We start from the raw sequence: 17,632 nt of genomic DNA, 5'->3' as shown, positions 1-17,632 counted from the left end.
ATTAACAAATTGTTTTAAATGGATACCTTAATAACACTTAAACAGCTTATTTCAATTGATGCATCTAGGTAAGTTGTATTGATCTTCCTTCAATAGCCTTTATACTAGTCATTTCATTTTTGCTTAATTTAATTTTGCTATTATTCACAATGACTTAAGAGCTGTCTGTTATCTATCTAGTTATTTCCAAAGTAAACATCATACCTTGGAATCAGAGTCCCATGATACTAACATGAACTACATACTGGGAAAATGTGTTGTAAGCAAAGCAACACCTGGTCAATTTCCATATATTGCCCATGCCAATCATCTCAGCTGTGTCCTGAGAAATACCAGCCTTTAAACTGGTCACTAATGTAATCAACTGGTTGGACGTATGCATACCACTGTCCTCTACTGGGTGAAATCTGACCTAGTCAATTGTTTATTAGTGTGCAATAGTTACGCACCTTTTAACCCCATTAACTCAAGTGTTAGGGACCTGAACATTCAGACTTCTGTAGGCCAGAAGTGGTTTCACTAAAAAGTTAAAAGATACCATGCAGTTATGACAGTTATTCCCTATTTTATGTGTAGGGGAAATCTCAGATACAACTGAGTGGCAATTGTTGGCTATATTTTGGCTTTTTCATAGCCAATCGCTGTATGCAGTTAGCTAATAACTGTGCTGTGTATGCATGTTGCCACAGCTGTTACAGACAGCCATATCATGCTGAAATTCAATGTGGTAGTTTTGCATTCTAGTCTACTGTACACTGAAGCCTAGGCAAAGATTAGCCAACTCATTTTATGTAGTATTTCAGCTGCATGAAGGCAATACTGTCTTTATAAGCTCTCCATACCCTTGCGTTCTGAAACTCTCTTTAATACAGCACCTATCTCTGTGGTCTCTAAGTAATGAACCAGGTTTAAAAGTGCAGCGAGGTGTCTAAGAAAGAATCAGCTCAGTTCCCCGACCTGTCCTATGTGTAATTTTGACTCTAGATTATAAAAGTAACATCACGGGGCACAGTGCTAGGAATAGCCCCAGCCCAGCTGCTTCTTCAGCCATCCCCAAGGCAATGCTCTCCTTGCAATGACTATTGTCTTAAAAATGAGGAGCAGCTAAGAACGCTATTGGTAATCAAAATAAAACCACAACGGTAATGATCCAAACAGGGCCGGCTCCAGGTACCGGCTAAGGAAGCATGTGCTTGGGCCATACAAAGGGGTGGCGCTCCATCCGCTATTGGGGCGGCACGTCCGGGTCTTCAGTGGGAATTCGGCGGCGAGTCCCTCGGTCCCTCTCTTCCTCTTTGAACTGCCTCCGAAGTGCCGCCAAAGAGGAAGAGAGGGAGTGAAAGACCTGCCGCCAAAGAATGGAGCGCGGCGCAATTGAGCTGCCGCCGAAGCGCCGCCAATCGTTTGTTTGTTTGTTTCCCCGCCACTTGGGGCAGCAGAAAATCTGGAGCCGGCCCTGGATCCAAAGGTTGACAAAAGCAGCAACTGAAACCCACAGTCTTCTGATCTGTCAAGAGCCTGTGTCCACTTAAATAACCTTATGACTAATCAAAGCTAAGGACTGGAGTATTATGCCCCAAATCTTTGCTCTATTTTTCCTTCACCAGCCTTAAAAAGTATTTTTTTCCTTTTTCCATCTGTTGAAGAATTGCTAGTCACCATAGAGCTACAGATTTGAAAACACTGTTCCTATTAACATCTTAGCTAGGAACTTTAGACATGTAGGGAAGCAGTGCCAGCTCTGTCCTAAGTGATGGACAAATAGCCTAGCAATAATGCAAAAAGAGCAAGAGAAATATCTGTAGTGATTTGGCTGACATTCATAGTCTTTGCACAATGGAGCCCCAGTCCTGATTCAATCAAGACAAAATTACAGGTAAAAATGCTAATTTCATCATCCTCTGTCACAAGAATCCACTGCTCCATCAGGCCTGGAACTACAGGGGAGTAACAAGCTGTAAAAAATATCCTCCTCACCCTACTTTAATATACACTTTCTTCCAGTTCCTCTCTGGGAAATTCCACCCACTAAGACTCCCTTACATGTCGGTTTGTGGGTCTGATGAGAACTAACAGTTAGGGTGTCTAAGTGAATGTAAACTGGGGGGTGTCTAACTTACATCACCTTACATGTCATTCTGTATTTGATGCTTAAAATCTAAAGAAAAATTTCTAGTTAATAAAATTATTCATAGGGTTAGCAGCCAGTGGCTATAGGAAGCCAAAGCCTAGTTCTGTCCAACTTCCACCAAAAAGGCAGAGTTACATTAGCATTTAATATAAAGAGTCCGGGAATGCAACATCTGTCAGGATATGACAATGCATTAGAGTAACAATACCGTACACAGTGTCTATAATGTGAAGACCTTTGCAAACATTAAATAAAGAAGCTTCACATGACCCCAATAAGGTATGCATGTATTATCATCCCCACTTAAGTAAGTAGGTATAACAAGATTCAACGGCTGGCAGTTGAAGATAGATACATTCAAACCTTGAACAGTGAGGCTAGTTATCTATTGGAACAATTTACCAAAAGTTGTGGTGGACTCTCCATCAATGACAATTTTAAACTCAAGATTGGATGTTTTTCTAACAGCTATGCTCTGGTTCAAACAAGAATGAATTCAGGAGGTCCTATGGCCTGTGTTATTCGAGGAGAGACTAAATGATCACACCAGTCCCTTTCAGCCTTAAAAATCTAGGAAAAAATATAATATTCTCCAGGCTACAAAGAGAGTCTGTAGCAGAGGTGGCAACAGAACCCAGAAGTGCTGATTCCCACTCCCTTCATCTGACCACTTGACACAATGCCTTCTCTCTCTCATACACACACACACACACACACACACACCAATGGAATAACTTTGTCATTGGACCTGTTATTTATTAGTTCTATCTCCTTTTTTGGAGAAACTTTAATATCTGCCATTCTGGATAGGATTGCTGTGACAGGTTCGGTCACAGATACCCCCTTGGGACGGTCACCTGAAACTACCTCTGAGCCAGTTTTCCCTGTCAGCTTGGGACTCCAGAACACTGTCTTGTTGAGCCAGACACGCAAGCCTGCTGCAACACAGATTCAGGGTCTGAACTACGTCCCCAAAACTGCAGGCTCTAACTTGGGCCGGCTCCAGGCACCAGCTAAGGAAGCAGGTGCTTTGGGCGGCCAATACAAAGGGGTGGCACTCCGCCGCTATTGGGGCAGCATGTCCGGGTCTTCGGCAGGAATTCGGCGGCAGGTCCCTCAGTCCCTCTCTTCCTCTTTGAGCTGCCACCAAAGAGGAAGAGAGGGAGTGAAGGACCCACCGCCGAACTGCCACCGAAGAATGGAGCATGGCGCGATTGAGCTGCCACCAAAGTGCTGCTGATCGTTTTGGGTTTTTTTCCCCTGCCACTTGGGGTGGCAGAAAACCTGGAGCCAGCCCTGGGGCTTTAACTGAAAACCACTCAGCAGGTACTCCTGTCTCCAGCACCCAGACACCCAGCTCCCAATGGTATTTAAACTCCAAATAAATCCATTTTACTCTGCATAAAGCTTATACAGGGTAAACTCAAATTGTCCACCCTCTATAACACTGATAGAGAGATATGCACAGCTGTTTGCTCCCCCGGGTATTAATTATTTACTCTGGGTTCAATAATAAACAAAAGTGATTTTATTAAGACTAAAAAGTAGGATTTAAGTGGTTCCAAGTAATAACAGACAGAACAAAGTAAGTCACCAAGTAAAATAAAGCAAAAACATGCAAGTCTAAGCATGTTAATACATTAAGTAACTGAATACAGGTAAATCTCACCCTCAGAGATGTTCCAATAAGCTTCTTTCACAAACTAGACTCCTTCTTAGTCTGGGCCCAATCCTTTCTCCTGGTACAGTTCTTGTTAGTTCCAGCTCAGGTGGTAACTAGGGGATTTCTCATGACTGCAGCCCCCTTTGTTCTGTTCCACCCCCTTTTATAGATTTGGCCCAAGGCAGGAATCCTTTGTCTCTCTGGGTTCCCACCCCTCCTTCTAAATGGAAAAGCACCAGGTTTAAGATGAATTCAAGTATCAGGTGACATGGTCACATGTCACTGTAAGATCTCATTCTTCATTACCCACAGGCTGGCCTCCAGGTCCACAAGAAGGCTTGCAGGTAAATAAATCATCTACAGCCAATTGTCCTAGTCAATGGGTGCCATCAAGATTCTAAACCACCATTAATGGCCCAAACTTTGCATAATTACAATAGGACCTTAGAGTTAACTTCATATTTCTAGTTTTAGATACAAGAATGATACATACATACAAATAGGATGAACACACTCAGTAGATTATAACCTTTGTAATGATACCTTACAAGAAACCTTTTGCATAAAGCATATTCCAGTTACATTATATTCGCATTCCAAGCATATTTTCATAAAGCATATGGAGTGCAACGTCACAACAGCTATCCAAATAGATCCGTTTTTCCCATTGACAGTAAAGGAAGACAAATCTTTTTAAATTCACACTACATTTATATCTCAGGAAGGGAACATAAAATGTATCACCATCTGGAAGGCATCCAAAGCATAGGTTTCAATAACGGTCTAATTGCTAGACCTCAAAAGAGCAGAAACTGTTTAAAATGATACAAAATGAAGTGAAGTAGGAAGCATGGGACTGTGCAATGTATGTAGATTTAACATCCACGAAGAAGAGAAACACATGATGAACTAATAGAGATGACCTTACAGGGGCTAGAACTTCTATGGTGTGTTAAATGCATACCTCGTTGGCTTAAAAGTAACTAAAAAATCAAAAGTAATATGAAGTATTTTACCGAATAAAGTATCCTGCCTCCTTTTGTTTTAACAAAAAATTAGCTGACTAAAATCTATGAAACAGAGACTTTGACTGTCACTTCAGATGTTTCATCAACTACTTTAGCTCAATGTCATGCTAGACCATTAAGTGCAGAGATACTTCTGCTATAGAAGAAAAGTGAAGCTTTCAGCAAAGAAGAGATTTCCTCTTACCTGTGCTCCAACTCTCGGATGGACAGTACAACTCCAGAAGTTGATGCCCGCTGTTGCAGGGTGGCCAGAAACGTGAACTCACTTTTATTCCGAAAGAGTTGAATTAACTTCTCGCTCACGTGGGGCGCTGCATGGATTTCTCTTTCTACATCTAAGAGTTTCATTGACAAGAAGAGAAGGGGAGGGAAAAAACACAATGGCACAGTAAAAATGCTAAGTCTGAAGGATACAGATTACACTTTTTAAGTTTCCTCTCCCCATCAATATTTTTCATTTTCAAGAGTCGCCTACCGCACACTACAGCTGCATTCATTCAATGTGAAAACCCAAAATGCCATCTCTGTCACTGTGCCCACTTGTCACTTGGACAAGTTCACAATTGGCCAGCCACTGATTTTCTGACAGAAATTTTGACAGGATGCTAAGCAATTTGGGTCTGCTGCGAGCAGATTAAGTTGCTGTAAATAATGTGTGCTGCAGTCAGATAAATAATCTCCTAAATTCCAAGGAATCTCAGGAACTGCCTGCTCCCAATGCTACTTACCAAGCTCCGATTTCAATTTTACCATTGACTCAGTTACCATCTCTCCACAATATATGTGAGGGACCCTGTCCTTGCACTGTGTAGGGCAGAGATGTATTATTACTAATAATGCTATATAGCTATGCCTTTGCCCAAAAAAATAAATTCAAGACATGCTTGCAATACACTATCATTTCTGAGACTTCTCAGTTTAAACAAGCAATGCGTGACAGCTCATACAATATTTATTAATCTACACTCTGATCAGGTAGGGCCGGAGATGTTTCAGTCTTCCTAATTCTGCTGCTGTCCATCAGTGGCATGCCTTCCCACTCACCGCTCTTCTTAGACCCAAAGTCACCTCTGTTCTAACGCACCCACTGCTATCTCACCATTTCTTATTGCACACCGATGGTGAATAATGAAAGGGAACACTGAAAATCTGTTAAAGGAATGAATCACGCATCATTTCACCCTCCTCTGCTATTTTGTTTTGTCATGTCTTTCATGCTGGCACTTTGTCACACATTTTCAGGGCCTGTGTCACTTTCTTTTCCCAAATGCCATTATCAATTCAAAAGCCAAGTGCTGCTTCTTTGGAAAGGCTTTCTTTGAAGCCAAACATTCTGGCTCAGTTCCTCAACTAGTATAAATCAGAGTAGCAGTATTGAAGGATCTGGTCCAGTGTAAGTGTTGTAGGGTAATGGACAAAAAAAATGACAAAATTTACAGCATAGAGCCTCACTATAAAGAACCTAATGTACCGTCATAGAATTATGCTTATTGGAGCCAAGAGAACAGCAGAAGATGGGCCCAGAAAAAAAAATTTGACACCCAAATATACCCCTTAACTGAGGGAACTCCACTCCATGGAGAGAATCCAAATTCTGTGCTCAAGATTTTTAAACCTGACTAGTGATTTGGGGTACCTCAGTTTTGGGGTGCCCAACCTGAAAAGTCTTAAAGCAGACTTAGTTTCAGAACATGCTGTCCACTCCCCCACTCAAAATCCAGCATACTTAAGGTATTTCAAGTGGAGCATCCAAAATCACTAGTCAGTTTTAAAAATCTGGTCCATTGGCTCAAACTCACCCCTAAGATTCACCATACAGACTATTAGTCTGTCTAGTCTTGTATCCTGTCAAAATCATGAAGCTTCAGAAAAAAATCTCTAATATAGCCAGCAAATTCTACACTACCATGGGGCGGAGGGGGAAATCCTTCCTGTCCACTGTAGGTGACCAGCTTAAGACCTTAAACTGGAGATTTGATTATCCATATCATTACTTAGTTTAGCTTGCATAGGTACAAATGTTATGAATGGTCATAAAATTACCTAGTTCTTTTTAAAACCTAGCTGCAGGGGATATAAATGTGTACATCCAAATGTCAATTAGTGTTCAGCTGCCTCCTTGAGAACATGAGGATATCCTCCATGAAGGTCTTCCATGCTCCCATACCCAATAAATTAACTCAATTCATATTTAATCCATTATATTAAAAAAAAAGGTATAGAAAGGACAGTTCAATTTTTTTTTTAAACCATCAGTCTGCTGATCCAGTCATCAAACTGTGGAGCAAAATGGACATAAAATTAAAGCTAGCACAATTACACTAGGAATTAGTCTGGGCCACTAAGGTGTGAAAAATTCAGTACAAAATCCCAAAACCCTTGAAAATAAAAGATTTTTGCTCTTTGATTTGAAGTTTCCAAAATATTTCAATATCATGAAAATCCTGCCAAACAAACAACAAACAGACAGAGAGAATATGACATTCAAACCGTTTTGAAGTTCTTTCAGATAATAATGAATTCACACTAAAAACAATGGTAGTTTTGTAAGGGACATTTCCATTGGCAAATTTCAGAGAATATTTGCAGAATCCTAAATCTTCAGGTCATTAAATGACCCAGAACAAAATGAGGATATTTACCTCAAGAATGTTTTTTGTTAATCCATATGGTTTGAGTTTCAATACACTGAGCCTTCATTTTAGAAAAACACTTTGAAATGTAATATTATATTCCCGTGTCTTCTAATAGTAAAATATAAGATTGACATATTCATGCACTTTCTCTCTTATGCATTCAGCTACTTTTAAAATGAACATACAACATGGATGTAAAATACTACAGTTTTCTAGAATAGTGGCTCAAACCACTGGAACAATATTAATATAGAGTTTTAGACCACTGTTACAGTATATTCTTGAAAAGGGAAAATAATTTGTAAGGGCCAAATCTTGCAAACACTTAGCTACCACGTAGATTGTTATTACCATGAATAATCCTACTGACCACTAGCCTTTGTAGTTGAGTGTTTGCAGGAGAAAGCCTTACATTAGCAATGGAACATACTTTCTGACATAGAAAAGATTATGGACACACTTTTTAACATAATTGACATACACTATATTGGAAACAGAGAGCTTATTTTTAAGGGCTGACTGGTAAATATGACTCCCAATCCTGCCATCTGACTCATACAGGTGGACAAGTGAGTGTGCTTGTGTACAGTTCTCTCTAGTTCAAGTGGACTTCACACATGTGCAGGGATCCAATTACATGGATCGGATTGCAGGATCTGATCCTATATTGCTAAAAAAAGAACGTGTATATATTCAGTTCACATGGTTGTCATGTACATCATCTGCTTTTGAGCAGTATTCTGTGTTTTACCTGATCTCTAGACAAAATATCATTCAAATGAATTCTAAGTATTGTACACTCAGAGTTCTATTTTCCATCAATTTTAACTCGGGGGGGGAGGGGGAGAGACGGGGGACAAAGCTGCCCATAGGGAGGAAATAATTTTTACATTATCTATAAAAAATGACTGGCTCCTTGTAATAAAGTGCTATTCTTTTCTGTGTAATATAGAGTATTGTTTTATCTAGTCATCTTCAATGAAATATTACTTCACACTTGAATGATAATGCAACCTCAGCAAAAAACAAAGAGATGAAGATATGACTTTCTCATGCCCTGCTATGTGTTTTTTTTTATTTGAAATGTTGGGTGTTTGGGGATTTCTTTAAACATGTCACCGTGTTTCTCAAATCAAACCTAGGTGAATAAGCAGCTCTGTATATTTATTTGAAAGCATAAATTGGTATCATAAGCCTTCTCTAAGGATGTACTGAGGGAGATTTCTACCTTGAACAAAGCAAAGAAACAGAAGATTCTTTTGTTTAAAAAAAAAAAACTATGGGATTCTAAAATTCTAAAAGGAAATGTCAATATGCTGAGCAACGTTACTTTTTAGCATAAGAGATCACCACTTACTGTCTGAACTAGCAGTATGCATTAACTGCAATTATCAATGGTGTTTAGCATCTTTAAGCAACTCCAAATAAATTTCAAATTGTGGGATTTAGTACAGGTTTGTTCCTATTTTGCCAAATTCTGGTGAAATCCTCTGAGTTGATGGAGTTGTTGTCAGGGGGTTTAAAGACACAGAGAACATACTAATTAGGAAATGTACCAATACATAATGCGGAATGGTTAGATTCTGCAGACATTTAACACTTTGTTAAGCTCTGTCTTGACATATACACAGTATAACTAGCTTAATGCCTCTACTGTTCTGTTAGTGTCAAATAAATCTGAAATACTCATCTGTATATTTCATGAAATCCTTCATAATCATTATGGATGCTAATCAGACATATTTGGGCTGCCATCACTTGCCTATTAAGTGAATGTCAAGTCATTTAAACCCAAAAATGTGGCCTACCTGAAAACTGCTATAAATCTAATAAAGGAAACTACGCACTGAGACAAACACAAGGCCCAAAATATGGAGCCAAATTCAATCTCCACATAGGACCTCATCGGAAAAGCAATGCACAAGAGACCACAACATGCAAGTTATGTTGTTCTTCTTTCAACCTGCGGTGCTCACACTCCACAGTTCCTTCATGGCCAGAGACACAGTGGATAGTGGCCCATATGCATAAGCACATATCCTTAATGCCCTAAACACCTTTTCCACACTGGAATTGATCATGCTGCTGGCACTGAGTAGTTCTGACGGACAGCCAAAATATAGGTCCACATAAACAATGTTCCTATAGTGTTACAGTAGGGCCTGGAAGCTGTGCCACTGACTTCAATGGGCAAAGAATCAGACTCTTAATGAGTAGGGGGTGTTCAGATACAGTGACTGGAGAATTTGAGGAGGATAAAGACAGCAAGACAGACAGTATCTGCAATAAGTACTTGATCCTGTGAGGTGATGAGAGCCCGTGCTCTTTTAAATTAGGTGGAATTAGGGGAGCTCAGCATCTCACAGGCTCAGGCCTTAAAAGCACTTGGGATCCAAATTTGGCCCTCAGCCCATATATTTCTGATGGACCCATCATGGTCTCAACTCTCCCCAGTTCACAGCAACTAAAATATCCTTAGAGCTTTTCCACTTACATACCAGAGGATGTTCAAACCCCCAACAAGGAAGTAAATCAAAAGAGCCAGGTTGGCTTCTGCAAAATGATCCCCAAATAGAAGTGGACAAAATTAGTAGGGAAAAGGACAAAAGCGGCTGACACAATGGAACAAATTCTCTGAAGGTGTCATTTCACACCATCAATGCCTGTACTCCATTCAAATCTGTGGTCCCCAGTACTACAAGCAATGGAAGAAATGTGTAACAATTGTGGTCCCAACCCTGCAACTTTTATTCACCTGAACAATCATTCTGGTGAGTAATCTTTCCTCAAACAAACACTCCCACTGGAGTTAATGAGACTACAGGAATTGCTCCTGTGAGTAAAGATGACATGATCTGGTCTTAAATGACTTTCAATAATTATAACTTAGAGAATTTTTTCACTTCAAGGTCCCAGAAACAAAGACAAGGTTTTCATCTCGAGGCCACAAGACCAAAAACATCAAGACGCTTGATCACGGCCTTGGATAGACCAAGAGACTACCTATACTTGACCAGAGCTCGGAGAGCTGAAATATCCTGTCTGGGAAAGCTCTAAAGCGCCTCTTTCGGATTCGTTTATTTTTTCAGCGCATGAAGAGTTTATTGCTATACCGCTAACCCCAATCCATTTGAAAGCTGCTTGGTTCAATATATTTTCAGTATCACCTGTATAGACCGTTTATACTCAGACTGCTTGGTGCTCCATTCCATCACTTTCATAAAAGATCTGGATAAGCAAGCAGAAGTTTGCAAAATCAGAGCTTGGGTTTCAATGACTGCCAAACTGGACAGTGAAACTAAAACCTCAAGTCTCAGGGTATGTCTACACTACGAAATTAGGTCAATTTTATAGAAGTCGATTTTTTAGAATTAGGTTTTATACAGTCTATTGCGTATGTCCACACGAAGCGCATTAAGTCAGCGGAGTGCATCCTCACTACCGCAGCTAGCATCGACTTACGGAGCGGTGCACTGTGGCTAGCTATCCCACAGTTCCCACACTCTCTGCTGCCCATTGGAATTCTGGGTTAAACTCCCAGTGCCTGATGGGGCAAAAACTTTGTCGCAGGGGGTTTGGGGAACATCCTCAGGTCCCCCCTCCCTCCCTCCTTCCGTGAAAACAACGTCAGACAATCATTTCGCGCCTTTTTTCCCGGGGTTCCGCCGCCGGGTCTGAGCGGCTAAGCCCTGCCGGCTCCTGCCAGCCGGGGTCTGCTCAGCCCCACTCAGCTGGCAGACCTCAGTGAGGTCAATCAGGGGTGCCTGGACAGACATGGCTATCCTTCTCTTACAGCACCAAATGGGAGTGACTCCAGGTCATTTGTCTCATGGAGATTCAGTCCTGCCTGGAATATCATGCGAGCTGGAGGCTTCTGCCTCAGGCTGCTCTCCCAGCTGGCAGCACCACACAATCACACCTACCCCAGCCTACCCCTTGCTCCCATGGCTCATGAAGCCTGGACAGTAGTAAGGAGCAGTTCAACTTGTGGAATGACAAATCCAGAATGAAGGATTGCACTCTATGGGCCACGTTAAGATTATTTCAGAGTCCTAGATAACATTTAGTCCCTATAAAAGGCTTCATGAAAATTTTCCCCCACCCCTAACAAAAATGTTAATTTATCAGAGCAGCTGAAAGGAACTCGGGACTATAACTTAGAGAGAGCTTCCATATTATTTAACTCATAATTGATATAATTCAAAGTAAAGTTTCACAGCACGGTCTGTTCTAAGACTAAAAATGCAGGAGGGGAGTCAGAAAAAGGAACAGGTTTCCGCCCGGTTTGAATCAGGGATGTTTCTCACGTTAGGTGAACGTGATAACCACTACACTACGGGGCTTCTCTTTTTTTGCCACCGACTTTGCCAAATGCACAGGAATGTTTTCTCTAGCTTGAGAAGCTACCTAATGCAATGTCTATATCTACAGCCTTTCTGCTCACAAAGCAGTCATGCCCCTGCCTAGGCTGACACAGCACAGAGTGCATGTGACACAGTGACCTGGCTCGGGCAGGATCGCTAGCGAGGCATGATACTTTTTCCGTTAAGCAAACAGCAATTCTTTCCTGGCCTCTGCCACTGAATGCCTCCATGCATTACGCTGTGCCCTATCAGTGAAGGAGGACTGCATGAGCTCGGTAAACATGTCATCACGAGTGCATTTTTTTCACCTTCTAATCTGTGATAACCTGAGGGACGGAGATGATGGGGGAGCGTAGAAAAATTCTGGGGGGGACTGCATGGTCACCTGTGCTGCTGAGTTCACCACGCTGGCAAAACAGAAAATGAAATTCAAAAGTTCCCGGGGCTTTTCCTGTGTACCTGGCTAGTGCATCTGAGTTCAAAGTGCTGTCCAGGGCAGACACAATGCAGCACTCTGGGATAGCTCCTGGAGGCCAATACCATCGAATTGCGTCCACACTACACCAAATTCGACCTGGAGATGTCAATTTCAGCACTAATCCCCTTGTCGGGGAGGAGTACAGAAATCGATTTTAAGAGCCCTTTAAGTCGACAAAAATGGCTTCGTCGTGTGGACGGGTGCAGGATTAAATCGATCTAACGCTGCTAAATTCGACCTAAACTCGTAGTGTAGCCCAGGGCTCAGAGAGTACTGGATTTTAAGCGCAGTATTCCTTTGTTGCCTATTTTAACTTGTTCACCCCTGCCCACCTTGTAAGAAGATACCATTATTTTGTGCATCAGCAATAAACTTTAATTTTTAAGTCAACATTCATTTTTATAATTACTTAAAATAGTGAAATCACCCTGTTTGTATTCAGCTTTTCAGATAAGATTAGTTACTTAGTATTGGGACAAGAGACTGGTCAGGCAGTCATTTGGCAGGAGTCGTGTTGGACATGTGAATATTAAGCTCAGATCCTTGTTCCCTGGACAGCCACATCTTAGGAGCCCTTGTACCTCTTGGGAGATGATGATGTGACTCACCACAACCCTTTCTAAGGGATCCAAAAACAAAATCCAACTCACCCCAAACAAGACTTTTAATAGAAGTAGCAAAGGTGGAAATAGAGATGTTTCAGAGGAACATCGTCCCTCCTTTCCATTACAAAAAAGCTCCTTAGAAAAGGCAATACTCTCAAAGAGCTGCAAAAGGCTATGCAAGCACAAAAACATCAACCACAGGGATTGTCACCAGTGATGAGCAACAGAGAGTCCTGTTGTACCTTTAAGACTAACAGATGTATTGGAGCATAAGCTTTCGTGGGTGAATGCCCACTTCGTCAGATGCAACACCCATGAAAACCTATGCTCCAATACATCTGTTAGTCAAAGGTGCCACAGGACTCTCTGTTGCTTTTTAAGATCCAGACTAACATGGCTATCCCTCTGATACTTGTCACCAGTGATGGTTCATTTTGCTGCCAAAAGGAGAAAAGCCTCAGGGAGATATTCTTTCCTACCAAACGTGGGCAAAACCAAGTTGGCTTGGAGTAGTCAAGGGGGGAGAGCCCCATCCCACAGAAAGGTCGATTCTGTCTCCAGGCCGGTGTGTGTATTTTTGTAGTGTTAGTGAAACAATGGGTGGAAGTTTCTATCTTAAATATGAGCAGGAGTGAATCTGCAATGTGCACCAGCCAGAGCTGAGGTGAACAAGTATATATGACCATCCTGATTCCCTAGGGAACTCAGGTTACTATCCCCATACAGCTCTGAGTCAGCCCAACGCAGCTCATGCTATGCAGCATGGAACATGAGCAGTAAGCAGCACATTAGTCTTCATTAGGGCACTCATCACCTGCGGTACCCATCTCTGCTTGCCAACATCATCTACACCAGTACAGCAGGCACACACATCACAGTCTGTAAACAACCACTTAAAGCAGATTCCCAGCCTACTCACAGCAGAGAACAAAAACTCTTATAAAACCACATTAGTAAAGAGGCCTGATCGGGATGTAATATGTCTTGCCACGTGCATGCCCTTCTTCTAAGCTAAGGGGGAGGTCTCACTAGTGAGAAAAAAGTCTTTTTAAATGCTTTATTGGCATCTGTGTTGCCAACTCTGCTCAGATTCAATAAACAGTAGGGCATCATGTTCAACAGCACAGCTTTCTAATTCATTATTATTCATTATAAATCACTTTTTACATGTTGCTTCAAACACTGTTTCTCAAGAATACGATTTGCCTGCATTGAAATGCTCACTGATTTTAATATGCAAACCTCCTACAGAGATGATGTCTCATTTTAATTATTGTTTCGGTTTAATGGGTATTCATTAAATTAGAGGATGGAGCAATTACCAGGGTGAGCAGCTAATGTTTCAAAGGTAAGTTCCCATGGCTATACAACAAAGGCAGTTCGAGAAGAGAAGGTGGAAAACAGTCTATTTCTAAATAAACTTTCTTTCTGCATGATGCAAAATTACCCTGACAATTTATCTTACCAGATTTAAACATTCAGGTGTTCCTGTCATTCTGATGTGCATACATTTGTAAACTAGTTTATGACTAGGTATCTCTTAACAATATGAACTTAGTATTTGAAATAAAAAGCCATCTTATTTTAAGGGAAGCTATTTCAAATTCCAAACTCTGAGAAATCAAGATTTTTAGCCACTAAAATATCCGAAAGAGACCACTTATGAAACCATAGTCTCTCCCCCAACCAATAATTTAGTTAGTTTAGTGGATTAATGTCTGACTTTTCACCTCTGGGAAATTGGTCTAACTTGAGCACCAGCAAGAATGACCAAAATCATATTAATTAAGTAGCTGTCAGAGAGTCTAAGAGAAATGCCTTTGGTTGCCACAGCAATATTTCAAAACTAACCTACATAAATTTGGCACACTGGGACAAACAGAGCAGTATTTACTCATATGAGACTTGGAAATGAATACGAAGTATGGAGAAAAAAAATGCCCACCTCTTTCAGCCCCCACCAATGAAAGGTCCCTGTGGGGAACGGTTGAGACACACTAGCAGAATGCTATGGAGAAGTCTGCATTGCAGGTGCTGGCACTTGTTTAGGTACACAGAGGGCTTCAAATCTCTAGAGCCCTCAATTTCTTTTTCCTCACATGAACTAACATAACAACAACAAGGCACTTCAGCAACAAAAGAATACATACATTCCATCAACTAGAGGACCTGGATAGTATGTTATATTGCAAAATGATATGGTTTTCAAATCATTTATTTGGCCAGAAAATCAGCAGAGGTAGAGGAATCAAGAAGGAATAATGTGTTCCAGATCAACCACAAGCAATTAACTAATGTGTGGCTCACTGGTATTTTCCTCACTTAGGTCGGCTTTATTTACCACCCGCTACTTATGCATCCAACACTTCTGTGTTTCAGAGATTTTAGGTGGCTATTGGGCTTGTCTTTTGAGGCAAGGTTTGTTGTTGTTTCTTTTCCCCAAAGATACTAACACTGAAATTAAAACTATTTAGGACACGTGCAATTGTTTGATCTCTTAAACTAAACACCTACTCCTTAGCTAGTGAAAATGCTTGAGAAGTCACAGTACCACTAAAAGCACATCGTCTGCTCTTAAATCATGAGTTAATCAAATTACATGCCTTGTTAGCTAATTAGTTCAGGACTCACTGATTATAAGGTCTTTCCCACTGTTTATCTGTATTGCCCACAAGGTACAGTAGCATTATCGCTGCAAAAGCTAAATGTTGCAATTATTGTTTTCCAACTTTGCACATGAGTATTTAAAGAGCATTATGGAAACTAGACAGTGCCCTGGCAACACAATCACAAGAAGAATTGTCACCTGAGGCAATGTATGCAACACTGGGAAGAGGCAGTGATTTTTAAGGTTTATTACAGACTTCTTATACTTTTCACTGAAATGCCTGTCCGTTTGGGATCTAATTTAGAATATGATAAACATTAATGTCACACTAGAATCATAGACTATCAGGGTTGGAAGGGACTTCAGGAGGTCATCTAGTCCAACCCCCTGCTCAAAGCAGGGCCAATCCCCAGATTTTTGCCCCAGATCCCTAAATGGCCCCCCTCAAGGATTGAACTCACAACCCTGGGTTTAGCAGGCCAATGCTCAAACCACTGAGCCCTCCCGCCCTAAACAATGAGCCACTGAAAATTCTGTTTCTATTCTGACTTTTTGCCAAGGCCAACCTGGCACTTCCCCTCATCCCTTTAAAGAACATTTTCAGATAGGGTTGACGTTATGACTTCATAATTTGCTGGCTGACCACGCATGGGTAAGAAACAAAGGAATTGCTCTTAAAATAAGCTGATATTTTAAAACACATGTGCTGGCAGGTATAGGCAAAAAAACAGAGAATATTTTAAGCAACCAAAAAGTATTCCCATTAGGCCGAACAGGTCGATATTACAAGGGAAAGACTATAAATATTGCCCTATACCAGGGGTTGGCAACCTATGGCACACATGCTAAACACGGCACGCGAGCCAATTCTGAGTGGCACGCTGCTGCCCACTGAGAGGAGGAGGAGTAGGGGCGGAGGTGCCGGAATGCACCACCCTGTGGGAAGAAACAGGGGAGGGGGAAACTTGGCTGCCGCAGGATCAAGCTTCTGCCTCCTGCCCCCCAGGGCCAGCTCCAGGCACCAGCCCACCAAGCATGTGCTTGGGGCGGCACCTGGAGCGGGGCCGTGACCGGGCTCGCCGCCCTCCCCCTGGCGCTCTGGCCACCGGGGAGAACGGAGGCCCAGCCGGGCTCTCTGGCCACCGGGGAGAGCGGAGCCCCGGCCGGGCTCTCCGCCCTCGTCCCGGCACTCCAGCCGGTCGGGGAGAGCGGGGCCCCGGCCAGGCTCGGCGCCCCCCCCTGCCGCACTCCGGGGGGGGGGGGGAAGGGGGAGGGGGCAGGAGGCTTTTTTGCCTGGGGCAGCAAAAAAGCCAGAGCCAGCCCTGCTGCCCCCTCAGGGGAAAGCTGTAGCAGGGGGTGTCCCTGCTTCTTCGCACAACATGGTGCATTCTGGCCCCTCCTCCTCCCAGAGGAGCAGAGCCGAGCGCAGCGTGCTCGCTGCTCCGTAGAGCAGGCAGAGAGAGGTAGGGACGGGCCTGGGGGAAGAGGGTGGAACAGGTCTTATCCCTCCCAGTGCCCTGCCATGAGCCGCTCAGGGCAGGGGGCTCGGAGCACCCCCACGAGCCGAGCACCCCAGCCTTCTGCCCTGAACCCCCCTACTCCAACACACACCCATCCCTCTGCCCTGCACCCCCCATTCCTCTGCCCTGACCTCGAGTTGCCCCTAACACCCAGCCCTTTGCCCTGAAACCCCCCCCACCCAGCCTTCCACCCCGACCCCGAGGCCCCCCCCCCCCCCCCAATACCCAGCCCTCTGCCCTGAACCCCGCACCCAGCGGGCTGAGCAGGCTGGCGGCGTAAGATCAGCATTTTAATTTAATTTTAAATGAAGCTTCTTAAACAAGGTTTTCAAAATGTTTACTTTACATACAACAATAGTTTAGTTATATAATATACACTTAGAGAGAGACCCCTTCTAAAAAAACGTTAAAATGTATTACCGGCACGCAAAACCTTAAATTAAACTGAATAAATGAAGACTTGGCACACCACTTTTGAAAGTATCAGAGGGGTAGCCGTGTTAGTCTGAAGCTGTAAAAAGCAACAGAGGGTCCTGTGGCACCTTTAAGGCTAGGTCTACACTACCCACCTGAACCGGCGGGTAGAAATCGACCTCTCG

The 17,632-nt window shown here is 42.6% G+C and overlaps 1 protein-coding gene across 3 annotated transcripts in view; it reads right to left on the bottom strand.

Moving 5' to 3' along the window:
- Positions 1-17,632, bottom strand: part of NELL1 (neural EGFL like 1) — a 438,513-nt gene that overhangs the window by 399,889 nt on the left and 20,992 nt on the right. For all 3 annotated transcript variants that reach the window (XM_034769800.1, XM_034769799.1, XM_034769797.1), the window contains exon 3: positions 5,007-5,157. In XM_034769800.1, coding sequence (XP_034625691.1) covers positions 5,007-5,157 — 151 coding nt within the window. The remainder of the gene's footprint in view (positions 1-5,006; positions 5,158-17,632) is intronic.

Source organism: Trachemys scripta, chromosome 4 (assembly GCF_013100865.1).
Source record: "Trachemys scripta elegans isolate TJP31775 chromosome 4, CAS_Tse_1.0, whole genome shotgun sequence".
Taxonomy (NCBI): domain Eukaryota; kingdom Metazoa; phylum Chordata; order Testudines; family Emydidae; genus Trachemys; species Trachemys scripta.
The sequence above is the reverse complement of the archived record's forward strand: the minus strand, read 5'-3'. Positions and strand labels throughout refer to the sequence as shown.